Here is a 27,772-nt window from a genome sequence, read left to right on the forward strand (position 1 = left end):
ACCTTAAAAACAGAGAATTCCAAAAAATCTGGTTTATAAGATGACAAATACTGTATTAGGCACTTTATACATGCTATATGACCAAACTACACCAACAATATTAGGTCAATATTATCCCTCCCCTTTTAAATACTGAGAAACTGAGGTTCAAGGAAATAAGAAATTTGCCCTAGCTAGTCATAGTAGAGCTAAGAGGCATGTATAGTTCTAACTCCAAAGAGTTTCCAGAATACCACACTGTCTGCCACTCCAGATCCCTGTTATACAAACACCATTGAAAGTTCAAACCCACTAACAGCCTTCCTATCCTTTAATGTTTTAATCCAGGGAATCCCAGAGATAGCTTTTGCAGAAAATGGAGTAACAGGTCCATGAAAAGAAAGACACAAATCCAAAAAATAAAGGGGACGTGGAGAGAAAAGGAGATGGAGACGGAGACTGAGGGAAAGAGAAAATAAGAGAAGGAAGATGAGGAGGGAATGGGGGGAAGGGAGGGGAGGAGGAGAAGCAGGTCCAAGAACAGAAGCAAGAGCAGTAGCAGCAGTAAATCAAAGCAAAAAAAAACAACAACAAAGAATTTCTAAAAGGAAGACATAATGAGCAGATATTAAGGAGGAGTCATACCTACTACTCAAATTACTGAAACCAAATTTCTTTGCAACATTTTGTAACATTTTTACAGGATCATCTTCCCCAACACTTTTTACTTTTTTGGAAGATTTGTTTTTGCTTTTCTGCTTTTCACTAATTGTATGAGCTTGATTACTTTTGTAAACTTCAAATGCTGACTTCTGATTATCTTCATGGAAATTCATTTTATTCAAATGACAATTCAGAGTGCTCTGATATTCTTCTGGTTTTTTGTTTAAATTTATTCTTGGTTTGAAGCCATGAGTTAAAAAGTCACAAGTATCTGTGTATATAAATTGTAAAAGGTATTCAAACAAGTCAGGATGAACCTTCTCTACCACAAAGAGATGGCACCCTGCAGAATCTTCATCTTTCCGGTAAACATCTATAAAGTCAAAAGTAGTACCATCTGAAAGAAACAATTCCTGGAAAAAGTCAGAACGCACTGCCAAAATATATTTATGTGCAGGGAAGATTCTATTGCCAACTTGAAATGTCACATCATGGATGTTGTCCATTTCATCTGTTTCCCTCAACAGTTTGCCAAACTCTTCAAAAAAGGAAGATGAGGACACAGCTGGAATTTCATAAAGGCTAGAAATGAAACAAAAATTATTTTTACTTTCCAGAAAATGAAAAAAAGAAAGCATCCCTAGCCAATTCTCCTTTTAAAGCATAATTTATTTTTTATTTATTAAACTTAGAAAATTTTAAACTTAGCATTTCCAATAACATAAGAATATTGCTCACAGTCTTTGCTACTTTATCACCCTTTAAATATTTTCTATTCCTTTATGTATTTTTTCCCCTAAACTAAAATGACAAGAATTAAGTGTTCCTTTGAGAGCAGTGTTTTCTTTCTACGAGGAAACACTAGAATACAAATTTGAACGACTGTTTCATAGAAATTTTTTAAATGATTAAAAGTATCACTAAAAACATTCAAAAAGAGTAAATACTTCAGGTCCCAGATCCCAGAATAGGTTAGAAACTTAAGGAAGTAAAGATAAATACACACATAGACATACATCAGTCCACAACCCTGGTTCTTTCAGTACTGTAAGCATGCATTCACACCTTCCCAATCTACATTTTGCCCTCCTAGGTAGGGTGACCAACCCCCCTGGTCAGCCTGGGACTGAGGGGTTTCCCAGGAGAATAGACTTTCAGTGCTAAATATGGGACTGACCCGGGCAAAGCAGGAGGAATGATAACCCTGTTTCTAGGACTTTTTCCATCTTCAATAAGACCCTTGATATTTATCTTAACCTGTCATCTCTGTACTAACGTGACAGAAGATTTGCACTGAGATTCACAGTGCCCTCCAGATGACTCTATACTACCTCTTCCTCTGTCATTTCTCATTGTATTCAAGGGTCAGAAATTCTTGTAAACTACATAACAAATATTTATAATCTATTTCTCAGAATCTGAGAACCTAGAGTACATCACAAAGTACTAAAGATATGAATAAATTTTGTGTGTATATGTACATATTATCTTCAATATTTTCAATAAATATCAGTTTACAAACTAAAAGGAACATTCAACATTTCCAATATAACAAATTCCACCCCTGAGTTAACCTGGTAACATGACTGTATCAATATGTCTGAAGTCTCTACAAGACTTGACAACAGCTCTTCAATTAAATTTGTTCCAAGAGCTATTGAAAACAGAAAACCCAGTGATTGTTCCTTCTAAAAATGAAATTTAATACATACAAGAGTACCTTGTTATAGGATCTGACTGCAAGATTGCAAAGTTGCATCCACTTGGATCTGTGCTGACACTAACAGCTCTATGGGCAAAAGTAAGTTTCTCAAGTCGAATTCTTTCATATGCACTATTTATATCAGAGACACAAGACACATCTGGTGAGGAATTATGAAGGTTTGATAAAATCTCTGCTAAAAAGAAAAAAATAAACTTCCATTAATCAAGGCTCTATTGAAACTGTTAAAATGATTCAGGAGTAAATAAAATAGAAAAACAATTAGGAGAATATGGAAATATCTTTTGTCTGTATTAAGTCCTTCTGAAGAACTACATCTCTCTCTCTTCAACATAATTTACACCCTATATATTGGTTGCCTTATAAAGGAAATTTTGGTGGGTCAATTCTCAATTATTCATGATATTATCCTCCACACTGCAACCAAAGCTGTCTAAAAGGCAAATACAATGTTATACTACCTTTTAAAATTCCTCAGCTTCCATTAAAAATTTTAGTTGCTCCCTCCCTTCTTCTTCCCCTTCCTTCCATTTATTCAGCAAATATCTGAGTGACCACACTGTGCTACTGTGATAAAGTGCTTTTCAGTGTATTCCTAGTAATACAGTAGTGAACCTGTAAGATAGGCATGTCCCTACCATCTTGAAGTACATAATGTAGCAGAGAAGGCAGACATTAAGCAAATGATTTTATCATTAAAAGTCAGATCAAGGCTATTTTAAAAAAATATGAAATGTGCATGCAAAGAAATGATTCTGACTGTAGTATGAAAAATGTTTAAAGTAAATAAAAATAAAGACAAAGAGATCATTTAGGAAACTAAGAGTCCAGAAAAAGAATGAACACTATAGACTGAGGTTGTAGCAATGAAACTAGAGAAAGTGAAGATTTCAAAAATATTTGAAATGGAAGTGACAAAACTTGGTGACCAATGGGATGTAGAGGGTGAGTGAATATGGGGTGTGAAAGATAACCATTTACTTAGAAACGCTGAAAAGCAGATGCATGAGCATGAGATCAGAATTCAGTTTTAGACCACTAAATATGACTAAGACACAATTCTGTGGACTTCCAACACTTACAAGTCGAACGTGCATTCTGGTTACTCTCTCAAAAATTCACTCTATTTCAGCCTCACAGGGCTTACTAATCTTCCCCTGACACTCAGTTATTCTAATTTCTATGCTTTCAAAAAACTTATTATGTGCACATTAGTATTTGTCTCCATGAACTACAAATATTTATACACATGTCTATTGCCCCTACAAACTCCTAAGTGTCTGAGAACAGAGGCCTGTCATATATTTTTGTATCATTAAAACCTAGCCCTATATCTGGCACATAGTAAATATACCTTAAATGTTTACAGACTTGTGTAATCTATAAAGAAGTAAAATATGACAACTCAATAAACTATCCAAAAATCATTCCTTTGTGGCTTTATAATTTTGAAGACTATGTTTATAACTTCCTGAGTAATTATAAATGTTCTTTATATATCTTTTAGCATATAAAAACTGATTTATTTATTCAATAGATGACTTAATGAGGGACTACTATGTGTCAGGAAAGATGCTGAATGCTAAGTAATACAGAGGAACCTCTGATTCCTCTATAAGGATATACAGACCTTATATCATGGTCCTTGCCATCTTATAATCTGATAGGAGACCAGCATTAGAAAAATTAATCACAAAGATAAATACATAAAAACAAGTAAAAATAAGTTGCACGATGAAAATACAAAGAGAGTATTAAAAGTAAAACAGGGTTACTAAGTTTAGATTAGGGAATCAGTGAAAACATCTCTGATGAAGTAAAAATTAAGCTGAGACGTGAAAAATTAGGAAAGGCCCTGGGACTAATCATAGTTGGACAAGACTGAACACCTGAAGGTCAGTGTCTCTGAAGAGTGGTAAGTGAGAGGGAGAGAATTCAAGAGGAGTTTAGAGATGCAGACAAGGGTCAGAGCAGGAGCCTTGTAGGCCATGTTCAGGAAGTGAGGAAACCATCAGAGTTTTTAAACACAGGAATATTAGGATCAGAGTTTAAAAGCTCACTCTGGTAAGAGAACAGATAAAAAGAACCAAGAGTGGAAATAAGAAAACTTATTTTTTGCAGTCGATCATGTGATGACTTGGGCTAGGGTGGGAGCAATGAGACGTAAAGAGGTAAATGAATTCAAATTTTTCTGGAAGGAAAAAACAAAATCAACAGATTACTAATTACGGATGAAAGAAAAAAGCTGCTAACCTAAGTTAAAAACCAATGTTAAATAACCCACAAGTTTGTAAATTTATAATCAGATAATTAAGAATGAACTATTTAATGTAATGAATGACTTCTATTTTCAATGGCAGCATCTTAATTAAAGCTCTCCTTTATATTCATCAAGGAATGAATAAAACTTATCTCCAATTATTCAGCAATTGTTTAATAAAACCTGTACTTTTTAAAATTCTCAATGAACATAAAAACCCTATTCTTCCTGTAATTTTCCTCTAAGTCCTAAGATACTTTATAAAAGTTTAATTTTATAGTTCAAACATGTAAAAAAAACAAAAACAAAAAAACCCATAGCATAAGCCACTCAATTCTCAGTTTGGGGAGAGAAAAAAAAAGGAGCTTGGAAGATGGTTCAAATCCATCTGGGAAGTTTTTTTTTTTTTAAACTTTATATATCCCTGCCCCTAGAGCCAAGGCTAGAGACTAATGTGCCCCTGTTACTGATGGGAATGTACCATGACCTCAGGGCATACTAAAAGGTTGAAAACTCCGGATTTAAGTGGATTGAATTCCCTCTGTTTACCTGCATACACACAACCAAAATCAAAAGAAGAGATATAGGCATAAAACCTAATAACACCTGTCAGTTAAATCTAATGATAAATACTTATAAAATTAAACGTTAGCTAAAGGTATGCCATTCACATATATGAACTAACCTTTCCTTTCAGAACTCTTTCTTTTTTCTTCAAACCATTTCCCTCTAAATCCCTCTCCATCTCTTGTGACAAACAGAATTTCATTTCTACTTAAAGCAATATCAGAAATGAAGACTTGGCGTGGATAGGCCCATCGACACTGCTTCAGAGAACTGGTGACTGATCTCCAGCAAAATACCTAAGATAAAACCAAATTACAGTGGAATAGAAAGCAATATAGCATCTGAACAACCAAAAAAGGAAATCAAGCGATATTATCTACAAAACTAAAAGCTCTGATTAGTATGTTTCAATGTTCATTCTTTCATAGTAAAAGATAAACATTATAAAAGTCAAGATGGTGTGTCTTTCAGAAAATACATCAAGCTAACATGAAGCATTAAAGATGCTTTAAAGACACTCCTCTTAAGAAGTAATTTTCACTGTTACTTGTTTGGGGCAAACAGATACAATGGAAAGAAAAACAAAAATCTTAATGCTAAAACTTGGAATGTCAGACTTGGTGTAGTATTTACAAGAATGTAAACCACCCTATGAAAATCCAAACTTTACTCTCAAGGGGGAAAAAAAAGAGATGTCTGCATAACTCAAGTAAAACAAAGTCTCAGAGACAAAAAAAATCATAGAATTCAATGGCTTCCACGTGGTTCTGCAAACCTTAGTGTTCCTGAGAAACGGCTCAGGGGCTGCTGCTCAGGGATGGAGAACGATGAGAGGCAGGGTGCTCGGCTTCCCAATCCAGCTCTATCCAGAGAGCAACCCTTTTATCTGCTTCACAGATTGGTATTCCAAGTATGATTTCATTTGAGCAATTAATACTGCTGATCTTTAAAAGCTCAATCCCCTAATTAAAAAACCTAAAGCACAGAATGGTATCTGCCAAGGTCACTCAAAAGTTATGTACACAGGGGCTTCCCTGGTGGCGCAGTGGTTGCGCGTCCGCCTGCCGATGCAGGGGAACCGGGTTCGCGCCCCGGTCTGGGAGGATCCCACATGCCGCCGAGCGGCTGGGCCCGTGAGCCATGGCCGCTGGGCCTGCGCGTCCGGAGCCTGTGCTCCGCAACGGGAGAGGCCACAGCGGTGAGAGGCCCGCATACCACAAAAAAAAAAAAAAAAAAGTTATGTACACAAAAAGTAGACTATATTGATTAACTGATTCCGTCAGAGCTTGACTGTCATTTTTACAGGAAAGTAATTAATTTTACAGGAAGTAAATATCCACATGTATAAACAAGCTAGATCCCTATTAATGTAAATGAAATAAATCCCAAAGTCAAATGTTTTTATATGCAACTTTTTAAATGCAATTCCATGCCTCTGCTTCCTGCTTTTAGTACAAATTAGATCTCTAATTCTTAAATATAGTTCCCTCCAATAAAATGATCAACCACAGTAGATTTATGCTGGTAATGTACTAGCAGGTGGAGCTTTATGATGAATTCTTCAGTTTCTAAAATGTCAATCTTTATAGCACTTTATAAAACCTCAGAAAACACTTGTTGTATGTTTTTATTTTATAAACGAAAAGCAGAAAGCCATCTGTGTTTTTCCAGTCACAGTATAAAGTTTTTTCAGTGTTTCTAATGTATAATACGTATTTTTTAATTGACAATTTTATCAGAGGAATGAAAATTAGAACTCTAGGGCTTCCCTGGTGGCGCAGTGGTTGAGAGTCCGCCTGCCGATGCAGGGGTCACGGGTTCGTGCCCCGGTTAGGGAAGATCCCACATCCGCGGAGCACTGGGCCCATGAGCCATGGCCGCTGAGCCTGCGTGTCCGGAGCCTGTGCTCTGCAATGGGTGCTATATAAATGTGATATAAAGTTAAATGGGGCTTCCCTGGTGGCGCAGTGGTTGAGAGTCCGCCTGCCGATGCAGGGGACACGGGTTCGTGCCCCGGTCCGGGAGGATCCCGCGTGCCGCGGAGCGGCTGGGACCGTGAGCCATGGACGCTGAGCCTGCGCGTCCGGGGCCTGTGCTCCGCAACGGGAGAGGCCACAACAGTGAGAGGCCCGCGTACCGCAAAAAAAAAAAAAATAAATAAAACCTGTGCGTCCGGAGCCTGTGCTCTGCAACAGGAGAGGCCACAACAGTGAGAGGCCCATGTGACACAAAAAAAAAAAAAAAAAAAAAAAAATTAGGACTCTGTTTACTTAAATGAAAAGAGGTAAGAGAGTCTTTTTTTTGGCTGCACCGTGCAGCATGAGGAATCTTAGTTCCCCGACCAGGGATTGAACCCGTGCCCCCTGCATTGGGAGTGTGGAGTCTTAACCCCTGGACTGCCAGGGAAGTCCCAGAGATTCTTTATATAGTGATCTAGAAATACATTACATTTTCTATATGATAGCTATGATCTCTGCATATATATTATGTGTACATTTGTTTAAAACCAAATTGGAGAGAAAATTTCCAATTATGTATTTTTAATATTGCCAGCTTAGCTTTTTACTTTTTTTAAGAAGAGTAATATATCTCATATCTATGCAATTCAATACCATTTTTCAGTACTCAGTGTATATATCAAATAAACTATCAAAACCCCATACTTCCATTTTAAGCACAATAAATGAAACTTTAAACTACAGTTTAACAAGGCAGTACTATGCAACATCAGTTAAATGTCATCATACTTTCTTTGAAATACCAGCTCCCAACTATCGATAATTAGTACTAGACATCAAAAACAAGTAGGGAAACAAAAGTCAACAGGAATCATCGCTATCATAGCAATACAGTTTTACATTATCAGGTCTCCTACAGCTATCAACTGAGAATAAGATTACTATGCTTTTGTATAAATATATACTCACCCTTCCAGCTCCATCCATTGCAAGAATGCAAATTTTTTCACCCCCATTTTCTTTCAGATGTTCAGGATCAACTTTGTATTCCATATGCCCCCCAGATACAAGAACCTTTTTCACGTTTAGTTGTCTGGGTGAAAAAAAAAATTCTATATTAACGTATTCTCTAAAATATACAATAAATTTTAAAGAAATTACTATTCAAACACTAATTTAGGGTGATTGCTGTGAAAGGTGGAGTAAGATGATTTGGCCTTTGGTATCCTTAGTCCCTCCTTTTATGAGTTTCCCCTACACAACGACCATTTCTTTCTATGGCAAGTCCTTCCCTCCCCAAAAGTCTCTACCTACCCAGATACACACATTAAATATCTAAAACCTCACTTGCTCATGTACACACATTCTCTCTAGATTAAATAACTGATAAGGCTAAACGCTCCTAAATATATCTGCATTTTAACAGAAAAAATTTAAACCTCAAAACAGAAATCCTTAATTTCAAATATGGACAACTTTAAATAGATACACCTACCATAAAAATCATTAGTATTGCTAACTTAATAACTCATCCACTAGCCAATTCATTATACATTTCATCACATCGACACATGTGATGTGCCTATAGCATTGTGTGAAACCTGCCTGCTACTACTCCAATGATTATCCTTCCTTTCAGATATTTTACCCATGTCTTAAAATGTTTTTCTTTCTTTGTTTTTTTTGTTTAATGTTCTTCTTCTCAAAATTACTATGTTGTAACCAGCTGTAACAAAAGAATTTTCTTAGTGAAAACTTGGATGTAACTTATATTTATGTAATTTAATGTTATCAGGGCAAATTTTATAAATGTAAAGTAAAAACAAAACCTAACATTCCACAAACCATCTCATGCTCAGAAAGAAACCTACATAGTCAGTTCTAAGAAACATGTATCTTCACATTTTCATGTTTTTGTAACTGAAATAGGACCTACAATTGATAACCTTCCAGTTGTTACACACAGAAGGTAAGTTGTATATATTGATGGTTGACATCTGCTCATGAGCTAACCTCATAGTTGGTATCTGTTCATGAAGTTACCATCTCACTGACATTAGCAAAAGCACATTCTGTTGCATTTCAGTTCAAATCCCTGATTACTTTAAAAGTTGGATAGCTACTCTCTAGAATTCCTACACACTCCTGCTTCTACTAACTGAGCTATTGTATCTGCTCAAAGATCTATTTCTCTACTTATATTTATCACTACAGTTATAACGAAATATTATGTAAACCAATGAAATATTAGTCTGAAAAGAACACTTTCTATAAAAGCTGAACACTTTAAAATGACACAATAAATACGACAAGCAAAAAACGGCTGTCAAATCAGATATGGATTAACCAACTATATACTGAAAATGTATAAAAAAATACAGGCTTCTGCCCTCAACTTACTTCACACTTGTTTTTAAGCACCTGCTCCTTAAATCATTCAAAATGAAGTGACAGGTAATACATTATAAGTATTATAAGTATGGTTTATGCACAAAAGACAGAACTCCAGTTGGTAGACCCATCTTAGTTTTATAATTCCCTGCTTTAACTGACTTTTTGATTAGACAGCCAACTGCTTGTTTACTGCATGTTACTAAAACAGATAACAACTGGCTATACAGATACAAAGATAAGAAAATACACCACTTAGGTATAAATACAAGGACTGAGTAGAGGGTCCACAGAATACGATTTTTTCTAAATAAGTAAGTGTATAATATATAAAAGGCTACACGTGAACCAATGATGATAGTGTCACAAACCAAGAATTATGATTCATCTAGTTCTGTGCACCTGAAGCATAAAAAAGGGAAACTTATAGGTCATATTTAACCATATGTTATCATAATTCAGAACTACTGTTTTACAACCTACAAAGAACTTTTATATATATTTACTGGATGTTTGCCGAAAGACTAAGATTATCAAAGGCAAAAACTCCTGACTTTCCCACCGTTCAATTTTCTCCATTTGACATTTCAGAGAATGCATAAAGCTGATACTCAGATATTTGCTGGAAGAGCTGAATTATTATTAAAGTATGTTTCTTTCACAAAAATACACATACTTAGAAGCCATCTTCTTGCACTGATAGTCTGCAAGTAAGTAAATATCTCCCTTTGTGGTAACACAGACAGTTGCCCCGTCACTAGCAGCAACCAAAGACACAGCGATGTCCTTATGATGAAGGGCAGAGACTTGACGAGGAGCAGTTACACACTTTTCTCCATTGGGGTCTAGTAAATACCCTAGAAAATTACACAAAGAAACAAATCACAAAATACCCGTTTTAAGAATACAATTTCTTTTTCAGATATTGTCATCATGGATTTCTTACCCAGTTGTCCACCATTTAGTCCCATGGTGTAAACAGCTTCTCTAGTCCATAGCACTGTATGAAACCTGCCTGCTGCTACTCCAGTGATTGTCCTCCCTTTCAGATATTTTGCTTGCATCTATTCAAAAGACAAACGAGACTTCAGTTTATTATGTACCTATGAACTAACAGAATTTTGCACAAGATCCAGTAGACCAGGGTAGCAAATCTATGGCATACTTGCCGCCAGTAACCCCCCCAAGTAGTAATGGCATTCATCACTAACAGATCTCAGCACTAATACTGAGACCCCAACTCTTCTCAGAATACAAGACATCTTGATGCAGCCACCTTAAGTCAGCAGTTTAAACATAAAAAAAAAAAAAAAAAAAAAACTGACACAGTATAAAAACCAAATCATTAAACTTTTGTTAACAAGCAATATGCAAAACAGGCATTCTCATTCTTATTAAAAACTATGATACTTTTAAATTTGACATATCCAGAGCGTCTCAACAGTGACACTGCTGACAGTCCGAGCCAGACGGCTCGCTGTGGGGACTGTGTTGTGCACCCCGCAGGAGGCTGGGCAGCACCCCCGGACTCTGCCCGCTAGACGTCGGTAGCACTACTCCCACCCCTACACCCGGCGGTGACAACTAAAAATGTTTCTAGACATTGCCAAATGGCTCCTGGGGAACACAACTGTCCCCACCTAAGAATACTGGCTACGTCCATATCAACCCAGAGCTCCACGGTAGCCACACAATGAGAATAAAAATGGGAGTAAAATCTACCATTTCTAAAGAAGTCTGCAAGATGATTAAATATCTACAAATTCCACAGTTGGTTGGGGAAAATGGGCCTAAGAAGTACCGCAGATTGAAAACTACTTCTAATTATTTTGGAGTAATTCCTGTTGATTCATTAGCCATCCAGGATGGAAAGCGTTGGATTTTAAAGCTTAATACTAAAAATGTATATCTAATAATCATTTTAAGTCCAGAGGATTAAACCAGAGAAGAAGTCTAACACCCCAAATGCAAAATCTTATGAGTTGAAAACACATTTGCTATATGTGATAATTCTAGTAACATATCAATTTAAAGCACCAGTCCTGTCCTGCGTACTAGGTCCCTGAAGTTGAGGAAAGGCCACCCTCTGGTGGTGGTTGTACAAATGGGAAAGGGAAAACAGAACAAAAAGAGTTGCTTTGAGATCTATGCTCCCTCACATAAACTTGCCAGGTATGATTTCTGCGCAGAGACAGATCTACCGTGAAGCCAATAAGCTTAAGTTTCTGGATGCCTCATTTACATGGCCCATTTTTTACTTATAAAAATTTCTATTTTTTTCTTAAGGAGGGCCTCAAAATTATTTGTTTCAAACCCAAAATATCTGACTTTCCCGATGCCTATGAACACTTACAAGTTGAATCTAAGGCAGTTTGCTGCCTAATTTCCCAAGTGCTTTCTTTCTCACTCCAAACAAATGTTAATCTGTACATTACTATGCTTAATTTCTCCTGTGAAAAATAAAATATATACCACTGAAGAAACACACTGTTGAATACAAGTAAAATAAGTTGCTCTGTCAATGCCTTCCATGTTTTTGTCCATATAGGTTTTATACCAGTGGTCACCTTGTTATTTAAAGAAGCGAAGCTTACCTGTCTGGGCACATTACAACTGGAAGGTGGAGGGATGATCCCTAACTGATGAAAAATGTTTAGACCAAACGTGTACACACATCCATCTTCAGTTAATACAACAGTATGATCCTCAGCAGCTGCCACTTGAGAGCAATTATGACCACTCAGGCCTTCCACAAGCCTAGGGACCTACAAAATAAAATTAACTTTAGTATATTACATTAACCATTTATATAAAGTACAAAATACAAATAGAATCTTAGGATACCACATCCCAAATGATATGACTGCTATACGGCTGTATCTATCATAGGCAAACTGTACAATTCAGCAAGGGGGAGATAAGTTTAATGGACATTGCTTTATAAGTAAAATACAAAATCCCAGTAAGACATTTCAATAAAACAATTTGATTCAATAAATGATTTTTGAGCCCTTATCATTTATCATACACCAAGTGCAAATGTGTTTGGTTTGAATAAAGGGAGCTCTTCAGCCAAAGTATTGATTGGTGTAGTGAAGAAATAAGTAAGAATACAGGAACCAATGCAGCCCTTCAATGCATAACCAAACATACGATACCATATTCCTTTAAAGTCATCTGTTCTGGGTTCAAATCTTAATTCTGTCATTTACCAGCTATTTGATTTCAAACCAACCTCTTATCTTCTCTCATTTTCTTCATCTGAACACAAAATAATAATAGTATTTTGGATGATAAAAAATCAGCATAAGGAGTAAATGAGTTAGTAAGTACAAAACACAACACTCTCTGGCTCAGAGTAAACAATTGATAAATGAGTGCTATTATTATTGTCATTGTGTATAAAATGAGGATAATAAGGCCTATAACCTCACAGGGCTGTTGTTAGGCTTAAATCAAGGTAATGATATTGCATGGAAAGCATGAACAATGCCTAGAACATAATATACCCTCGAAAAATGGAAGAGACTACCATAGCTCTCTTTCATTTTTAAAGACCTCTTAACCGATGAAGATGCCAGCAGTCCCCTCAAAAAAAACTTACCTTAAAAATAACCTAGTGAGGAAATAACTTTCCTGAACGTAATGATTATTAGGTTTCTTTCAATTAGCACGAAGTTTCAGTAGCATAAGAGTCAATTTTGTGATTATACAATGAAAATATTGGCCCAATTTTCAGACCACAAATACCTTAATGAGAAGTTAAAAATGAATAAAAACTTGGACCCTGGACTACAGGAAAAGAGTTTTACAATTAGTCTGATTTTTTTAAATTTCAACTATGGAAATATTTTAAAGCTTATTTATGTACTCTCCTGACTCAATGTTTGCTGTACAATATAATTTTTCTTTGATGCTTTAGAATTTTGCATCATATCTAAATCCTTATTTTGAACACAATATACCAGGAAAGTAACTGATCTTCTAAACTCTATCATCAGTCGGTATATTATTTTCTCCTTATAGTTGGTTAAAAAAATTTTTTAGTTAACTGAAGTTTCCAGTTTATACAATTTTACCAAAGTTACCTAAACTGTATAATGACACTTAAATTACCAAGCATGTCTGTTCATCTCCATGGCCTAATCGTCCTCCAGGACCATGACCACAGGTATAAACTTGCCCTTTCTGAGACAGAAACACTGAGTGAAATTTACAAAGCACCACCTACAGGAAAACAAGAGAATATTTAATTAAACTTCTGTGAATAAAACATCCTTTATTTTATAAAAAAGAAATAACAGAATATTACTAATTGTTTAAGCTAGATAACGGGTACATTAGGAATCATTATACTGTTCTCTCTACTTTGTACATGTCTAAAGTTTTCTGTAATAAAAATTTATAATATATGGTGGTCTATTTTAAAACTACGTCTAAAAACACTGACATTCGGGCAAGAAAAATTTAGAAGGAATTAAGCATGTGTTACCCACAAGAGACTAAACAAAGGAAAATGCAAATCTTAAGTATTCAACTACAAAAAGTAGTAGCCAGTTGTTTTCCAATTTCATAAAATCTCAAACAGCAAGAACTGAACACAGTAAAATATGAAGCATAAAGATTACCAAATAGTGATTATTACTAAAGAAAACAGTGAAAATGCCTTAAGAGTATTTTTTCAACATCACCTTATAAACAGGGAGTGGGGGGTAAACAGTATGTGCTTTTTATACCTCTGATTTTGTCTAATGTATCTTTAATATAATTACATGGCTTTAAATAATTTTACACTAATTTTCAAACTTTTCTCTTTTCCCCACTTCCTTCCCAGAACCCTCCTTGCCCTCTGATAAACAGTTCCATTTTCATACATTCTTACCAGAAAACAAGGTTACTGAAAGGGCTGAACTGCATCAGCAGAAGGCAGTAACAGGAAACCAACAGCAGTTTTAAATATGCATGCACTTACACACCCAACCTGCAGGCCACACTCTGCTATTTTTCAATGCATCAGTATACTTATTTTACCTTAATACTATCTAAAAATCCTTTTCTATTTTAAAAAATAATCTGCATTTACCTCTCTTATGCCACCCATAAATATTTCTAACTTAGGAATATTTAAAAAAGGATTAAGAAATAAAAAATCCTAGAATTATTTTCCAGAAAGTCAGGGTCCTTTGGAAAAATAAGAAAATCATGGACTTCCCTGGTGGCGCAGTGGTTAAGAATCCGCCTGCCAATGCAGGGGACACGGGTTCAAGCTCTGGTCCAGGAAGATCCCACATGCCGCGGAGCAACTAAGCCCATGCACCACAACTACTGAGCCTGCACGCCACAACTACTGAAGCCCGCACGCCTGGAGCCTGTGCTCCGCAACAGGAGAAGCCACCGCAATGAGAAGCCCGCGCACCACAGTGAAGAGCAGCCCCTGTTCACAGTAACTAGAGAGAGACTGCGCGCAGCAACGAAGACCCAAAGCAGCCAAAAAAAAAAAAAAGTTACAGGCTGAATTGCAAGCTCTGTTTACACATATCCCTAAACCACTCGGCGAGTTCTGTAAATACATGTGCCTATGATAATGCAAAAATCACTCTTATTTAGCTGTACCACAAATACCTGAAAAGTCTAAAAATAAAACCCAAAATTGTATTCAAATGTGTAATACAAAGTTACAATCTGTAAGGGAAAAATTATTTCATGAAACCAGAAGTAATACATCTTGTTCAATTCTATATTCAATATTAGAATGCCATTCTATAATCTCTGACTTCTACAAAACAACCAATACCAGAGTGTAAGACCTCCAACTTTAAAACCTCTGAATTTTTTAAGGAGGTAACTGATCATGGATTTTCATCTTAATTCTCAGGAATATATTATGCTAATAATAATCATCTCTGTCCCACGGCAGTTAATTCATCTAGTACTATACTACAGAATCAGCCCTTTTTCAGTGAGTTATAGGGCTCTCAATATAACAGGTGCTCAGTAAATAATCCCATTAACTTGCTTCCATTTTTCTTACTGAAATTTACACTGCTTTCCTTCCTCTCAAACCTACCCATAGTGCTTGTTTCAACCCTCCTTTTCGTCGTTAAAAAAAAAAAAAAAAATCCCTTCCATCCTTAATTTCTTCACAAAATACTCTCATCCTTGCCTTAACTGAAATGTAGTTTTCTCTTTGGGTATACTGTTTCATCCTTAACCCTACCAAGTGGAACATGCTCGATTCTTCTACAGCACATATATCTTAGGATCAGAAGGTACAATCAGCCCGTTTCCTAATGCCACCATTATTCCTTCACTTTTGTGTAAAAATCTCTGCTCCTGAAAAATCTCACCTCATGAAATCTGACTATATCATGTACTAAGTCAGAAAAGGAAAACAGGTATCTTTCTAAGTGCCTCAACTCTGATCGATCATTAGTGGCTGCTGATGGGTGAATTCTGAGGACCTGTTCAAGTTCAGTTTAAAACACAGAGGGGAGAGAAGAGGGAGGGAGGGAGGCAGAACAAGAGTATGCAGTGACTGATTAGCGACATCTACCAAAGGCTCTGAACTAGGTGAGCAAGAGCAGCCAGCCCTGCTCTAACAGCTTCCCTCACACTCACTAGAGACTCTGACCCCAGGCTTCTGACTCCGGTCCATCCCAAGTCCTCTCAGTACCCTAAGTTCCCTGGAGGTCTAAGTAGATGGCCAGTCAGAATCCTAGCTTTCAGCACACCACTCTACTCTCTACTTCGCTAGTCACTCTTCATTCCCATGTGGGCTCCTGTTCCTGGCCTCTCAAATTTTAATATTCTCTTGAGTTTTACTCTTTTATTTCATTTTTTTAAACTGCTAATTGTGATACATTAACTAATGACTTTTGGTGTGAAAAACAGTGTTCTACAGAACCCTAAATATGGTGGCCATGTAATATATAATCCAAATATTTGGGGGAATAAAAGGGGAATGACATTAACGATTACATCAGGAAAAAAAAATCACGCAGAGATGAACTCAAAAGACATATTCTGAGGTGTAATTTTCAGGATTCAGAAACTGAGATTTATAGCTTTAAAAATTAAGTAGAGAATGTTTAGGAGTGGCAAAATTAGCACTTCAGACAGTTAAATTTAAAAACTTTGAAAGAATGTCCAGAGTACAACTGAAATGAAACTCAAGAGGAAGAAAGGCTAAGGCTAGAGATATAAATTACACTTACACACACACACACACACACACACACACACACACACACACACACACAGTTACAGAGAAAGAGGAGTATGTCAACAGTAGCAAAATCCACTGAAGTGGAATCATCCAAAATAATGATGTAAAAAGGCCAAAGACCAAACCTTTACAATTATCAATTAAAATTTTACAATTACTTATATTTAAGAACTCAGGTTCACTTACCTAAAACTAATAACAAACTTCATTTGAGTATCAACAACAAATTCACTTGAGAAACAATCTGAAGAACTCTAATCAATTAAGTAAAAAGAAAAGCTAGAAAATCAACATAAGCTCTACCTTTTTAAAAGTAATATCTGTATAATGCCTTCTAACTTCTAACATGCCTTACACAAACATCTCATAGTTTTACGATATTTTAGTCTAAATATGATTAAGACTAACAAAATCTAAAAAGAATTAGTAAAGTTCTGTTGATCAATTTCTTCATTCAAATATGTTACTGTACCTTCACCAAAGTTAACATAATCCAAATGAAAAGATAAGCTATCAAATACAGACGTTCTTTTTAATCTCTAAAAGTACTCAGATTGTATTTCAATATACCTGCTTGATATAAACCCCACTCCTAGAGAACAGATCCACCAACTCGGGATGATGTTTGCTATTCTGGCTTCCATGACCCAGGGTGAAATTTGTATTATCTCCCCAAGTGTAGACATCTGTAGGATCTAAAATGAAAATTAGTTTTTACACTCTTTTACATTTTAAACAAGTATCAGTGTAGTTTAATTATAGATATACTCCACTAATCAGTTTATCTCAAACAAGATTCTTCACAAAAACTAATTTAATTACCATATTTAGAAAGATACTACCAACCCTCTCTTTTAAATTATGAATCTAATAATTTACTATATAACTCTAAGAACAGAAATCAGAAAATCCAATTCAGCACAGGCCTGTCCCAATGTAAGCAATTTAACACTTTACCCTTGTTTCTTTAGCAGTTAAAGTTTAACTGCCAAATGATTAAAATACCACCTGCCATATCCACCTAGTTTCCATGAAAATAATACATTTATTTAAATGTAAAATGTTATTAAAACATTTAATATATAAACGTTCTAAATGAAGCAAACATGATATTAGTTCCTATTTCTACAGAAACATCATCTTCCAATAGTTTGCTCTTGATAGATGCAAAATCACACTAGAGATTAGGCCAATATCCATTAAACTGGGATAAAACTTAATCACAGCTAATATGATATAAATCTTCATTTTTATTTTGGAAGGCTTATAAAGTTCTTGAATGGAATTATAACTGTAACTTGCAATATAGTGTCCAAGATAGAAATAAAAATGAAGAACATGTCCTTACTTAGCTTGCTCACTAGTTAAAATGCAAATTAACTAGTGCCCCCATTTAAATCTCTTCTCCTTTTCAGTGAATTTCCATTACCAAAGCTCACAGGGCAAAAACACTGAAGAGGTAAGTGCAATGAGAAGAAGGAACACGTGCGTAGAAGAATCACTTCCTTTCCCCTCTACCTCAAATGCCGTTACTTTCTGAATGCACATCAATTGCTTTACAGTAGTTACAATTCTAGCTGCCTTCCCTTTTTAGGCTGTGTTTTTACTCTTATACGCAGAAATGAACACTGAATCTGAAAAATGTAAAATAAACCAAAGTGCTCTGAAAGAAAACCAAAGTTATCAACCAACATATCCCCGAGTAAAAGTTCTTTGCAGATATCCACACAAATTTTCTCAGGTATTTCTATAACAATAAAATTTCATTAAAATTTTCTAAGCTGTACCTTAATGGAATATATTTGTGGAATTTTCTTACCGGTATTTCTGAATACTACATGAGCTGGTCTATCCTTCATTACAAGATCCAAAGCTGACAAGCCTTCTTTATCTTGAATATACAGACTAACACCACGCTAAAAAAAAAAGGAAAAAATATGTGTGTGTATATATAAATATATATGTATTTATTTTTAATCATTTACCTATAATCAGTAATTTATCAAAAAGTCAGATGATCAAACCCATAAATACATTAAAAATAAACATTTAATAACAATTATCTCCTATGCTCATACACATTTATTTCTCACATAAAAGAAAACTAAGAGAAATCGAATATCCAATTCTTGGGGAAATAAAGAAGAACCAGAAAACGTGAACAAATAAAATAACATTTAAAATCAAAATGCAAAAAAAATCAAAATGAACTAGATATGAAAGTTTTCCATGATAAGGCAGGTCAGTTACCGAGAAGGCCCTAACTTTTGGTCTGGGTCTACGTGTGTATGTACACACACATGCTTCTTTTTTCGTATTTAAAGAGCCAAACTCCACATCCAGCTAAGGGCTGTAAAGATTTCTACACAATGGCAAACAATACTTACTTTTTATATATATGTTTTTTAGGATTTACTGTATATAATGTGATCACCTATGCTCCACCTTTTTGCCTTGAATTCTACTACGTCTATTACTGACATGAAGACAATTATATTCTTTTATTTCTACTTGTGTGATACATATTTTTATATTTTTCCACTTAAAATTTTCTACTTAAATTTTCAGAGCATTGTCTCTTACCACTTATAGTTAGATTGTATCAAAAAAAAAACAACCCTGAGAATGCACGTGTGTGTGTGTTTTAAGCATGAATTTAAAGTAATCTGTAGTTTTATATCTCCAGAATTCAAACATGAAACAGAACATTTTCTGTCCCATTTATTTAAGGCAGTTAGCACACCCTATCCCTAGCACCGTATTTCCCGTTTTTAAAATATAACTGGAGGAGGGGAGAGATAGAGCAATGTTCAATTCACATTATTATTACTACATACAGTTTTTTAAACACAAAACGTACTCCTTTTCATAAATAACTTTTAATATTTGCTGATAGTTTACTAAGGCACTCAACAATAATTTTAACTCGCGTGAGTGATCACTGCCTATCCCTCTACACACACAGTTTACCTGGGCCGTTACAGGTTGAGATGAACCATGAAGTTTTTAAACTCTAACCACAACACCCTGGAATACTCTTTTTGGGTTACTTAAGAAAGAGAATCTCCTCTTACCTCGTAACAATGGATTTTAATAAATTAAAATCAACATGGTTCCAGATGGTTATAAGACTTGATTTCACAAGGGTCGTCAATGAACAAAAATACTCGTTAGTGAGCTAACAAATAAAACAAAATTCAGAAGTGATCTAAGATATTAACAAATTTAAAAGTGTATGTTGCCTACTACTTTTAAAGTTAGATATAATAAATCCATGTGGGAAGACCTGAGCTTGGCCTTCATCAGGGTAAGAAGGGTAGATTCCAGGGCAGAGTGTTCCAAGCTACGAATCTGACAAATAGGATCCCAGAAACTTAGATCCCTGGAGAGTTTACTTTATCAGTTTTATAAATTTGTCCTAAACTTTATATATATACCAACTGGACCCTAATAAGACTACATACAGTTGCATCATCCTAAGTAGCCCCAACTGCATAAAGGCCTAGGAACACTTTTTTGCCTCTACAGCTCCCTACATATGGTGGTCTCTGACACGTTCTAATATGCTCACCTTAAACTCTAAAGGTAGTAGGATCAGTGTGTTGTCTAGTCTATCCCATTTACTAAAAGATCACCTCTTTACATATCCCCAAAATAGTAGGTAAATTCATTACCTTATTAAATAGTATCTAAGTATAACCAAAAAACAAACCGACAAACAAGCAAAGGAAAGGATTCTGTCTTTTTTTTTCCCATTACAATATCCCTAGCATAGCACTTAGATCATTGCCTAATACACATTAGGCACTAGAAAAACAATGTATTCCAAATACTTTACAAACAGTATATCACTTAATCCACACAATCTTATGATTCAGTGAGTTCTTCCATTTACAAATGGGAAAAATTAAAGCAAGTTCTTTCAGGTTAGTAATATAAGTAAACCACCAATATACAAGAAAAATGGTATAGAGGTAACAGACACAGCAGGACCCTACAAACATAAACATGCCTCCTGTCACGGAATCAAGAAGGTAATGAAAAGCTGCATAAGATATGCTGTTTCTACTCTGGCTTTTGGTAGACAAGAAGTTTCTGCTGAGGTTTTTTTATCTTTGGCAATCAGGAACTGATAGCATGGGTGTTTATTTATTGTACAATTTTAGCACTTAATTTTAAAATTTCATACCTATAAAGCTTTTATCAAATGTCATTCATTTAAAATGTGTTCTTCTGTATAGTCTCTCCTTGCTAGTCCATAACACCTTAAATGCTAGCGCTATCACCAGAAGTGGAACTGACATGAACACCCCTATCACTGCAGCCCTTCCAATTAAAGAAGTGTTAAAAGGGGTAAAAAGTCTGTGCTAAAAAAATGCAGATGGCTTACAGCAACATGCGAATACTAAATGGATGAAAGAGGTTTCTGTGGGAATATTTCTATCAGTGGGAAGCATCCATGTGAAGTGTCTATCACGGATCAGAAGGGCTCTGATGATAATAAGACAGTCAAGCCAAGAGCAAGGTGGCCCAAGGCACAATTTCCTGGCTTCTCCTAGCCAAAGTGGCGAGGATGATTGAGGATTTCTAAAGGGAAATGAAACCCAAAGGGAGGGAAGGTCCAAAATTCAGACCAGAACCTATTTCAAACTGAAGCCCCAAATCCTAACACAGGAACGGCAACCCCTAGGACAGCAGAAAATCCAAGGACACTCTCAAGCTTGAAAGGATTGGCAGTCATCCAACTTTCCAGCAGAAACTGGTGGGAAAGGGTAGAAGTAGAGCTGATAGATGCTTTAACTCTTACTAACATAGTTTTTCCTATAAAAGAGATTACAATAAGGGAATTAAACTGATACCCAAAGGTTTTAGATATAAGAGGAATTAACACTACTATTAATAAACTTAAGAAAAGTTTTTCTTCACTGAAACTCCCTGGGGGGGAAAAAAATATAAGGAAGGTACCACTATTATCCTCTTTTTATAGATGAAACTGAGGTTCAAGATTTAGTAACTCATCCAAGAGGACTCAGTAAGTAGTAAACCTAGATACTTTAGCTCCAAAAAAGGGTATTTTGCTATTAACACATACTGAAAATTATTTTGATCAGTAAATGTTACCACCTAAAGACCACTGTGTAAACAATTTTTCTTAAGTCAGAAACAGACACCAGGACTTCCCTGGTGGCACAGTGGTTAAGAATCTGCCTGCCAATGCAGGGGACACAGGTTCCAGCCCTGGTCCGGGAAGATCCCACATGCCACGGAGGAACTAGGCCCATGCGCCACTGCTACTGAGCCTGCACTCTAGAGCCTGTGAGCCACAACTACTGAGCCCACATGCCACAACTACTGAAGCCCACACACCTAGAGCCCGTGCTCCACAACAAGAGAAGCCACCACAATGAGAAGCCCGTGCAGCGCAAAGAGTAGCCCCCCCTCACTGCAACTAGAGAAAGCCCGCTCGCAAACGGTCACCCAACGCAGCCAATCAATCAATCGATCAATCAACCAACCAATATATAAAATTTACAACAAAAACAAAAAACAGATACCAAAGATAAAGACACTGAAGATAAGCACCCTAATGCCCTAATGTGACCACAAGTGCCTTGAGGACAGGAACTGCTTTGTTCTTCTCTGGTCGTCCACAAGCATGACTAAATGCCTATACACAAGCTAATTGTTCAATTTAAAACTCATGACTTCTAACAGTTTTTAATTTGCATTCATTAGTGAAATGACATCCATCGGGGTATATATCAAAACAATTCATATTATTTGGCTAAACAGTACAACAAACCTAGATTTAATCTACTTGATGGGAAATTTAAAATAAACTGATTCTAATTATTTTTTTTAGAGGTAGATTTTTTTTTTTTTAATAAATTTATTTTATTTTTGGCTGCGTTGGGTCTTCGTTGCTGCGCGCGGGCTTTCTCTAGTTGCGGAGAGCGGGGGCTACTCTTCGTTGTGGTGCACGGGCTTCTCATTGCGGTGGCTTCTCTTGTTGCAGAGCACGGGCTCTAGGTGTGTGGGCTTCAGTACTTGTGCTCCCAGTTGCTCCACGGCATGTGGGATCTTCCTGGACCGGGGCTCGAACCCATGTCCCCTGTATTGGCAGGCAGATTCTTAACCACTGTGCCACCAGGGAAGCCCTGATTCTAATTATTTTTTTAAAGAACTATAAAAACTTTATCCTAGCCAAACAAGAAATAAACACACTACTCAAAACACAGCCCCTAAGTGATTTCAATAACCAGTGCCCTTTTAAAGTAGATAATAATATAGTTATACAAAAGGAAACTGTATTTCTTAAAAATACTAAAAGATATATAGTACTGAGTAAATGACAAAATGGGATTTACTTCAAAATAACATGGGGTGGAGAAAGTCACTGGAGTCCTACATAACACAAAACTGGCCAACAGTTCATGATACATTGTAAACTTTGGTATATGTTTAAAATTTTACATCATAAAAGGTTTAAATTAAAAGGATGTATGAGATTTGAATTCTAAAGATGAGTTATAATAGTAAAAGGTATCAAACAATTGATAAGAAATCAAATCTCTTTTGGAAAGTAAGTGGAATATATGAAAAAGATCAAGAAAAACACATGCCAGACCAAATAGTTTTAAATAAACAAATGACACTTACCTTCAATAGAGACCAAACACAATCAATATGTCCATAAAAAACGCCTCTATGCAAAGCTGTCCATCCTGACTCCTTGTCTTTCACCAATGGATCCACTCCTTTCTCAATAAGCCAATCTAACACTCCTTTCTTTCCACAGGAGGAAACAAGGTGGAGGGCATTTCTGCCAAAGGCATCCTTGAGAGTTGCAGCATTGTAACAATGACTGGAGAGAAAGGCCTTAATCTGGTTTTCACTCCCCTTTGTTACCACAGAAAGGACATCCAAAGCATGCTTCAGGGATCGACATTTGGATGTGCAGTCAGGGATGGAAGAATTCATCCTAATTGTTTTTAGACAGCTTACTTCTTCTGAACAGTCAGATAATATTAAAAAATGAAAAAGCCAGGACACAAAGCTGCTATTCAGAAAGATTTATAGAGAATAAATGGCCTGTTTAGGATTATAATTTAATCCTCATGGCAACAGTATAAAACTATATAGATTTGTACAATTTATTTTGGCACTTAAATCCAAAAATTATAAATAGCCCTATAAAGTTTATATCAAACACAAGTTCTTTATTTAAAAAAAAACCTTCCACAGTTTATAAATTATTCCTGGAGTCAAGCACCAAGGGGGAGGAGGAGGGGAACTCCCCCTCCACACCGTCCGATCCTTTTAAATATCCATAATTGCAAGTGTGACCTATAAGAGAAGGAGAAAGATAAAGTAAAAAATACACAATCTATCTCTTGCTCAAGTATTTTACAATACAATTGCCTCCATATTTAAGTGCCCCTAATTCCTATTTCAAAAACAAACCAGCAAATAAATGAGCCTACCAACTTCTCACCGACAGGATCTGACATGAGCCGCTCCTCCTTCCCAGTAATATTTTCTCCCCATGGAATGCGTGGCAAAGTTAGAGCTTCACTGACAAAAGCTCGACCTCCTCTCCCAGTTTTGATAAGGGAGGTTAGTTCTGCTCGGCCACAAGCCTGACTGAAAGGTGGCTCCATCCACCTCCACCAGAGAAAGTTGAGGAGGAAAGGGAAGTGGATCCACTTGGCAGCAACCCTCCAGCCTGTTTGCCCGGATTCTACAAATGTTACCATACAGATAACTGGAAGGCTCAAAGGGCTCTCACATCCGTGGTATGTCTAAGTTATGTGACTTCACTCACACTTTATTTCAGAATCCAGACATTACGAGTAGACATGTACACGTGGAGTGATGAAGTCAATGCATTTAATCAGGACCCTCAAAATGGAGGCCACGCCAGTGGCCTCACCCACATCACAAATCTAAACCTGTCAGTCTGTACCTACGGGACACACCTGTCAAGGAAACCTAACGCCAATCAATCCTCCACCTCACTCTAGAAAACAGGACCTACACGTCTTATTAGGAAATCCCCAACCTCCTAGCCAAGCGCACCCTGCTTCAGAGTTGCCTCTTCTAACAAACATTCTGTAAGTCTCTCTTGCCCAAACTCCCTCCGAAGATTGCTTCACTGCCAGTGAGCAGTGACTCCCCCCCCAACCCCCGCCGCAATCCATGCGTTGTTTTCCCTTGAACAAAGGACACCCAAGTCGTTACTAAATTGTTTTAATTTTGTCATCTGACAAGAGAGCGAGAGAAAACGAGAGAGAGAGAGACAAAGAGAGAGAGGGAGGAGTGCAGGAAGGGAGGAAAGGAGAGAGAGAAGAGAGAGAGAGATTACTTCGTGCTATTCCTGCGTTTGAAGTGCTTTTCAAGCCCTGGAATTGTAGTCACCTGTCCACTGCAAAGGTAACTTTTAAAAGAAATGCACTTCAAAGCCACCTTGATATTGTTTTTCAGATGGCCACAGTTTTGCATTATCTGCTCTGTTATTGTTGCTAATATCAATAAATTTAACTAACCATGTTAAAAACAAACAAACTTTCCCCTGATAGAAAAAATTTTCACGTACTGAGATATGGGGAAGTCATTCTGGCTTATACATGACCTGGCTTGAACTTTATGCTAACTAAAACAGCCTGTCTTATGGCCTGTCAAACACACATTGTACATCTGCTTTAACCATTAAAGAAGAGTGTAGCTCATCCTCCAGTAACACAAAAGGTTAAGTTGCAACCCACTGCAGAAGCCCACTGACGGTACATCCTGAGGGAAATTCAGGATGGGAAAAACAGGATGAAGCATTCTATGCTTTGGATCTACAGGCTCCTAGGTAGGTAAGAAGACCAGATTCTTGCACCCTCCCGTACACAGGAAAACACTAAAATCATTAACATGAGATATCTGTTCTTTGTGATTAGCAGTCATCTTTTACCAAGATGTATGCTTGACTACATGTATTTAAACACTACAAGTATTTAAAACATACATAAAAAATTTTAAAGACAAAAAAGGAGAAAATTTTTCCTTAAAATATTATCTCTACAAATCATTAAGAGACCAACAGAATAAAAGTCAAAGAATATGACCACATTTCTCAAAAAAAGGGGGGGGGGTGGATTTAAATGGATTTTTAAAAAGAAAGAGACTCATATCATTCAAAAGAAATGTAAATTAAAACTATAATGAGACACCATTTTTATCTATCAGAATGACAAAGATCAAAAAGGTTGATATTACTATGTATTGACAAGGTTGTGAAGAAATAGAAACTCTACTCCATTGTTGGTGAGTATAAATCAGTACAGTCTTTATGGACAGCAATTTAGTAATATTTACTAAAACGTAAAATGTACACTCCTTCTGACTCAGTTTTACTCCTAAGAATTTATCCTGTAAAACTATATCCATGTGTGAAATGGCATAAGTACAAGAACATTCATTGCAGCACTGCATGGAGAAAACCTAAATAGTTAAAAGATAGTTATGGCATGTCCATTCAACAGAAGATTATTCATGTATCAAAAAGAATAAAGTAGCTATATATTTTCTAATATGAAATAATCTGCAAAATATATTGTAAAATGTCTCTTAAAACTAGATGTATCTGTAATTCCACGTATGAGAAAATGTACATGTAAATATATGTTTATGCTTGAATATGCATGAAAGATGTTTAGAACAATACACAAGAAAATGGTTAATAGTGGTTGCTCTAGGGAAGACCACCAATGGTTGGAGACAGATATGGAAGGCAGGCTTACTTTTTACTACTACTAACCTCTTCTGAATGCTTTACCATGTATATGTATACCTATTTTAAAATAAACATCTTAAAAATATAAATAAATGCTAATATATTGACTAAAGAGGCCACAGGAAAGTCTAGAAAACTCAACCATCATACATGAGCCTCTAGCTTTTTTCCAATATGCTAATGTGTCTGCTTTGCCCATTCAGATCTGGAGAAATGAAGTATCATTGTCAACTACTTGAAAAGCTACTAGCCTTCAGTTTCTTCACTTCCTGTTAGAAAACTAACCGCCAATATATTAGAAATTTTATATCTAGAGTGGACTACTTTACTCTAAGCATTTCTCCATCATCTTTTTATTTATCATCTCCTAATTATCTGCTTCTTTCAATATTTTTGTGCTCTGGATTTAAATTAGTAGTCAACCCATCTATAATGCCTAGATTTTAAAGCTTTTATAGTAGAAATTCTACATAAATTCTCTTCTCCAAGGTATCAATTTAAGTTCCACAAAATACTTTTTTTCATTTTAATTTATTTTAAAAATACAGTCGGCCGGCCCTCCATATCTGCATGTTCCACAACCGTGAATTGAACCAAGCTTCAATTGAAAATATTTTAAAATTCCAGAAAGTTCCAAAAAGAAAAGCTTCAATTTGCCTCATGCTGGCCAACTATTTACATAGCATTTTCAACTATAGTTGACCCTTGAACAACACAATGACCCTCTTACAGCTGGCTTTCCCTATATTAGGTTCCTTGTATTCACGGTTCAACATCTGCAACTTCAACCAAAGGCAGATCCTGTAGTACTGCAGTACACATTTACTGACGAAAATCCGAGTATAAGTGGACCCATGCTCTTCAAACCCATGTTGTTCAAGGTTCAACCATATGTACATAGCACTGACATTGTATTTAGATTATTCTAAGTAATCTAGAGATGATTTAAAGTATACTGGAGAATATACATAGGTTATATACAAATACTATGCCATTTTATATAAGGGACTTGAGCATCTGTAGATTTTGGTATCCGTTGGGGTCCTAGAACCAATGCCCCGGTGATACCAAGAGACTACTGTATTTATCTGAATGACAGAGGAAAAACGGTTATAAAACTATTTAGAGTGACACAAGTGAGTTTACATATATGTATAGGAAAAATTTCTGTGCACCAGCCATAAATATTCCAAATCTGTATTTTCCACTCCCATTTCAAACCACA

The 27,772-nt window shown here is 36.1% G+C and overlaps 1 protein-coding gene across 6 annotated transcripts in view; it reads right to left on the minus strand.

Annotated features, from left to right (window-relative positions):
- IBTK (inhibitor of Bruton tyrosine kinase) overlaps nucleotides 1-27,772 on the minus strand; it is a 90,046-nt gene that overhangs the window by 55,970 nt on the left and 6,304 nt on the right. For 3 of the 6 annotated variants that reach the window (XM_007108928.4, XM_007108926.4, XM_055087681.1), the window contains 11 exons: nucleotides 23,427-24,113; nucleotides 18,586-18,682; nucleotides 17,337-17,461; nucleotides 13,658-13,768; nucleotides 12,136-12,306; nucleotides 10,488-10,605; nucleotides 10,218-10,398; nucleotides 8,120-8,243; nucleotides 5,311-5,488; nucleotides 2,363-2,540; nucleotides 625-1,224 (listed from right to left, as the gene is read on the minus strand). In XM_007108928.4, coding sequence (XP_007108990.2) covers nucleotides 625-1,224; nucleotides 2,363-2,540; nucleotides 5,311-5,488; nucleotides 8,120-8,243; nucleotides 10,218-10,398; nucleotides 10,488-10,605; nucleotides 12,136-12,306; nucleotides 13,658-13,768; nucleotides 17,337-17,461; nucleotides 18,586-18,682; nucleotides 23,427-23,747 — 2,204 coding nt within the window. In that variant the 5' untranslated portion in view covers nucleotides 23,748-24,113. The remainder of the gene's footprint in view (nucleotides 1-624; nucleotides 1,225-2,362; nucleotides 2,541-5,310; nucleotides 5,489-8,119; nucleotides 8,244-10,217; nucleotides 10,399-10,487; nucleotides 10,606-12,135; nucleotides 12,307-13,657; nucleotides 13,769-17,336; nucleotides 17,462-18,585; nucleotides 18,683-23,426; nucleotides 24,114-27,772) is intronic. The other 3 variants (XM_007108929.4, XM_007108927.4, XM_007108932.4) reach the window with 2 other exon arrangements.

This window comes from Physeter macrocephalus, chromosome 11 (genome assembly GCF_002837175.3).
Source record: "Physeter macrocephalus isolate SW-GA chromosome 11, ASM283717v5, whole genome shotgun sequence".
Taxonomy (NCBI): Eukaryota; Metazoa; Chordata; class Mammalia; order Artiodactyla; family Physeteridae; genus Physeter; species Physeter macrocephalus.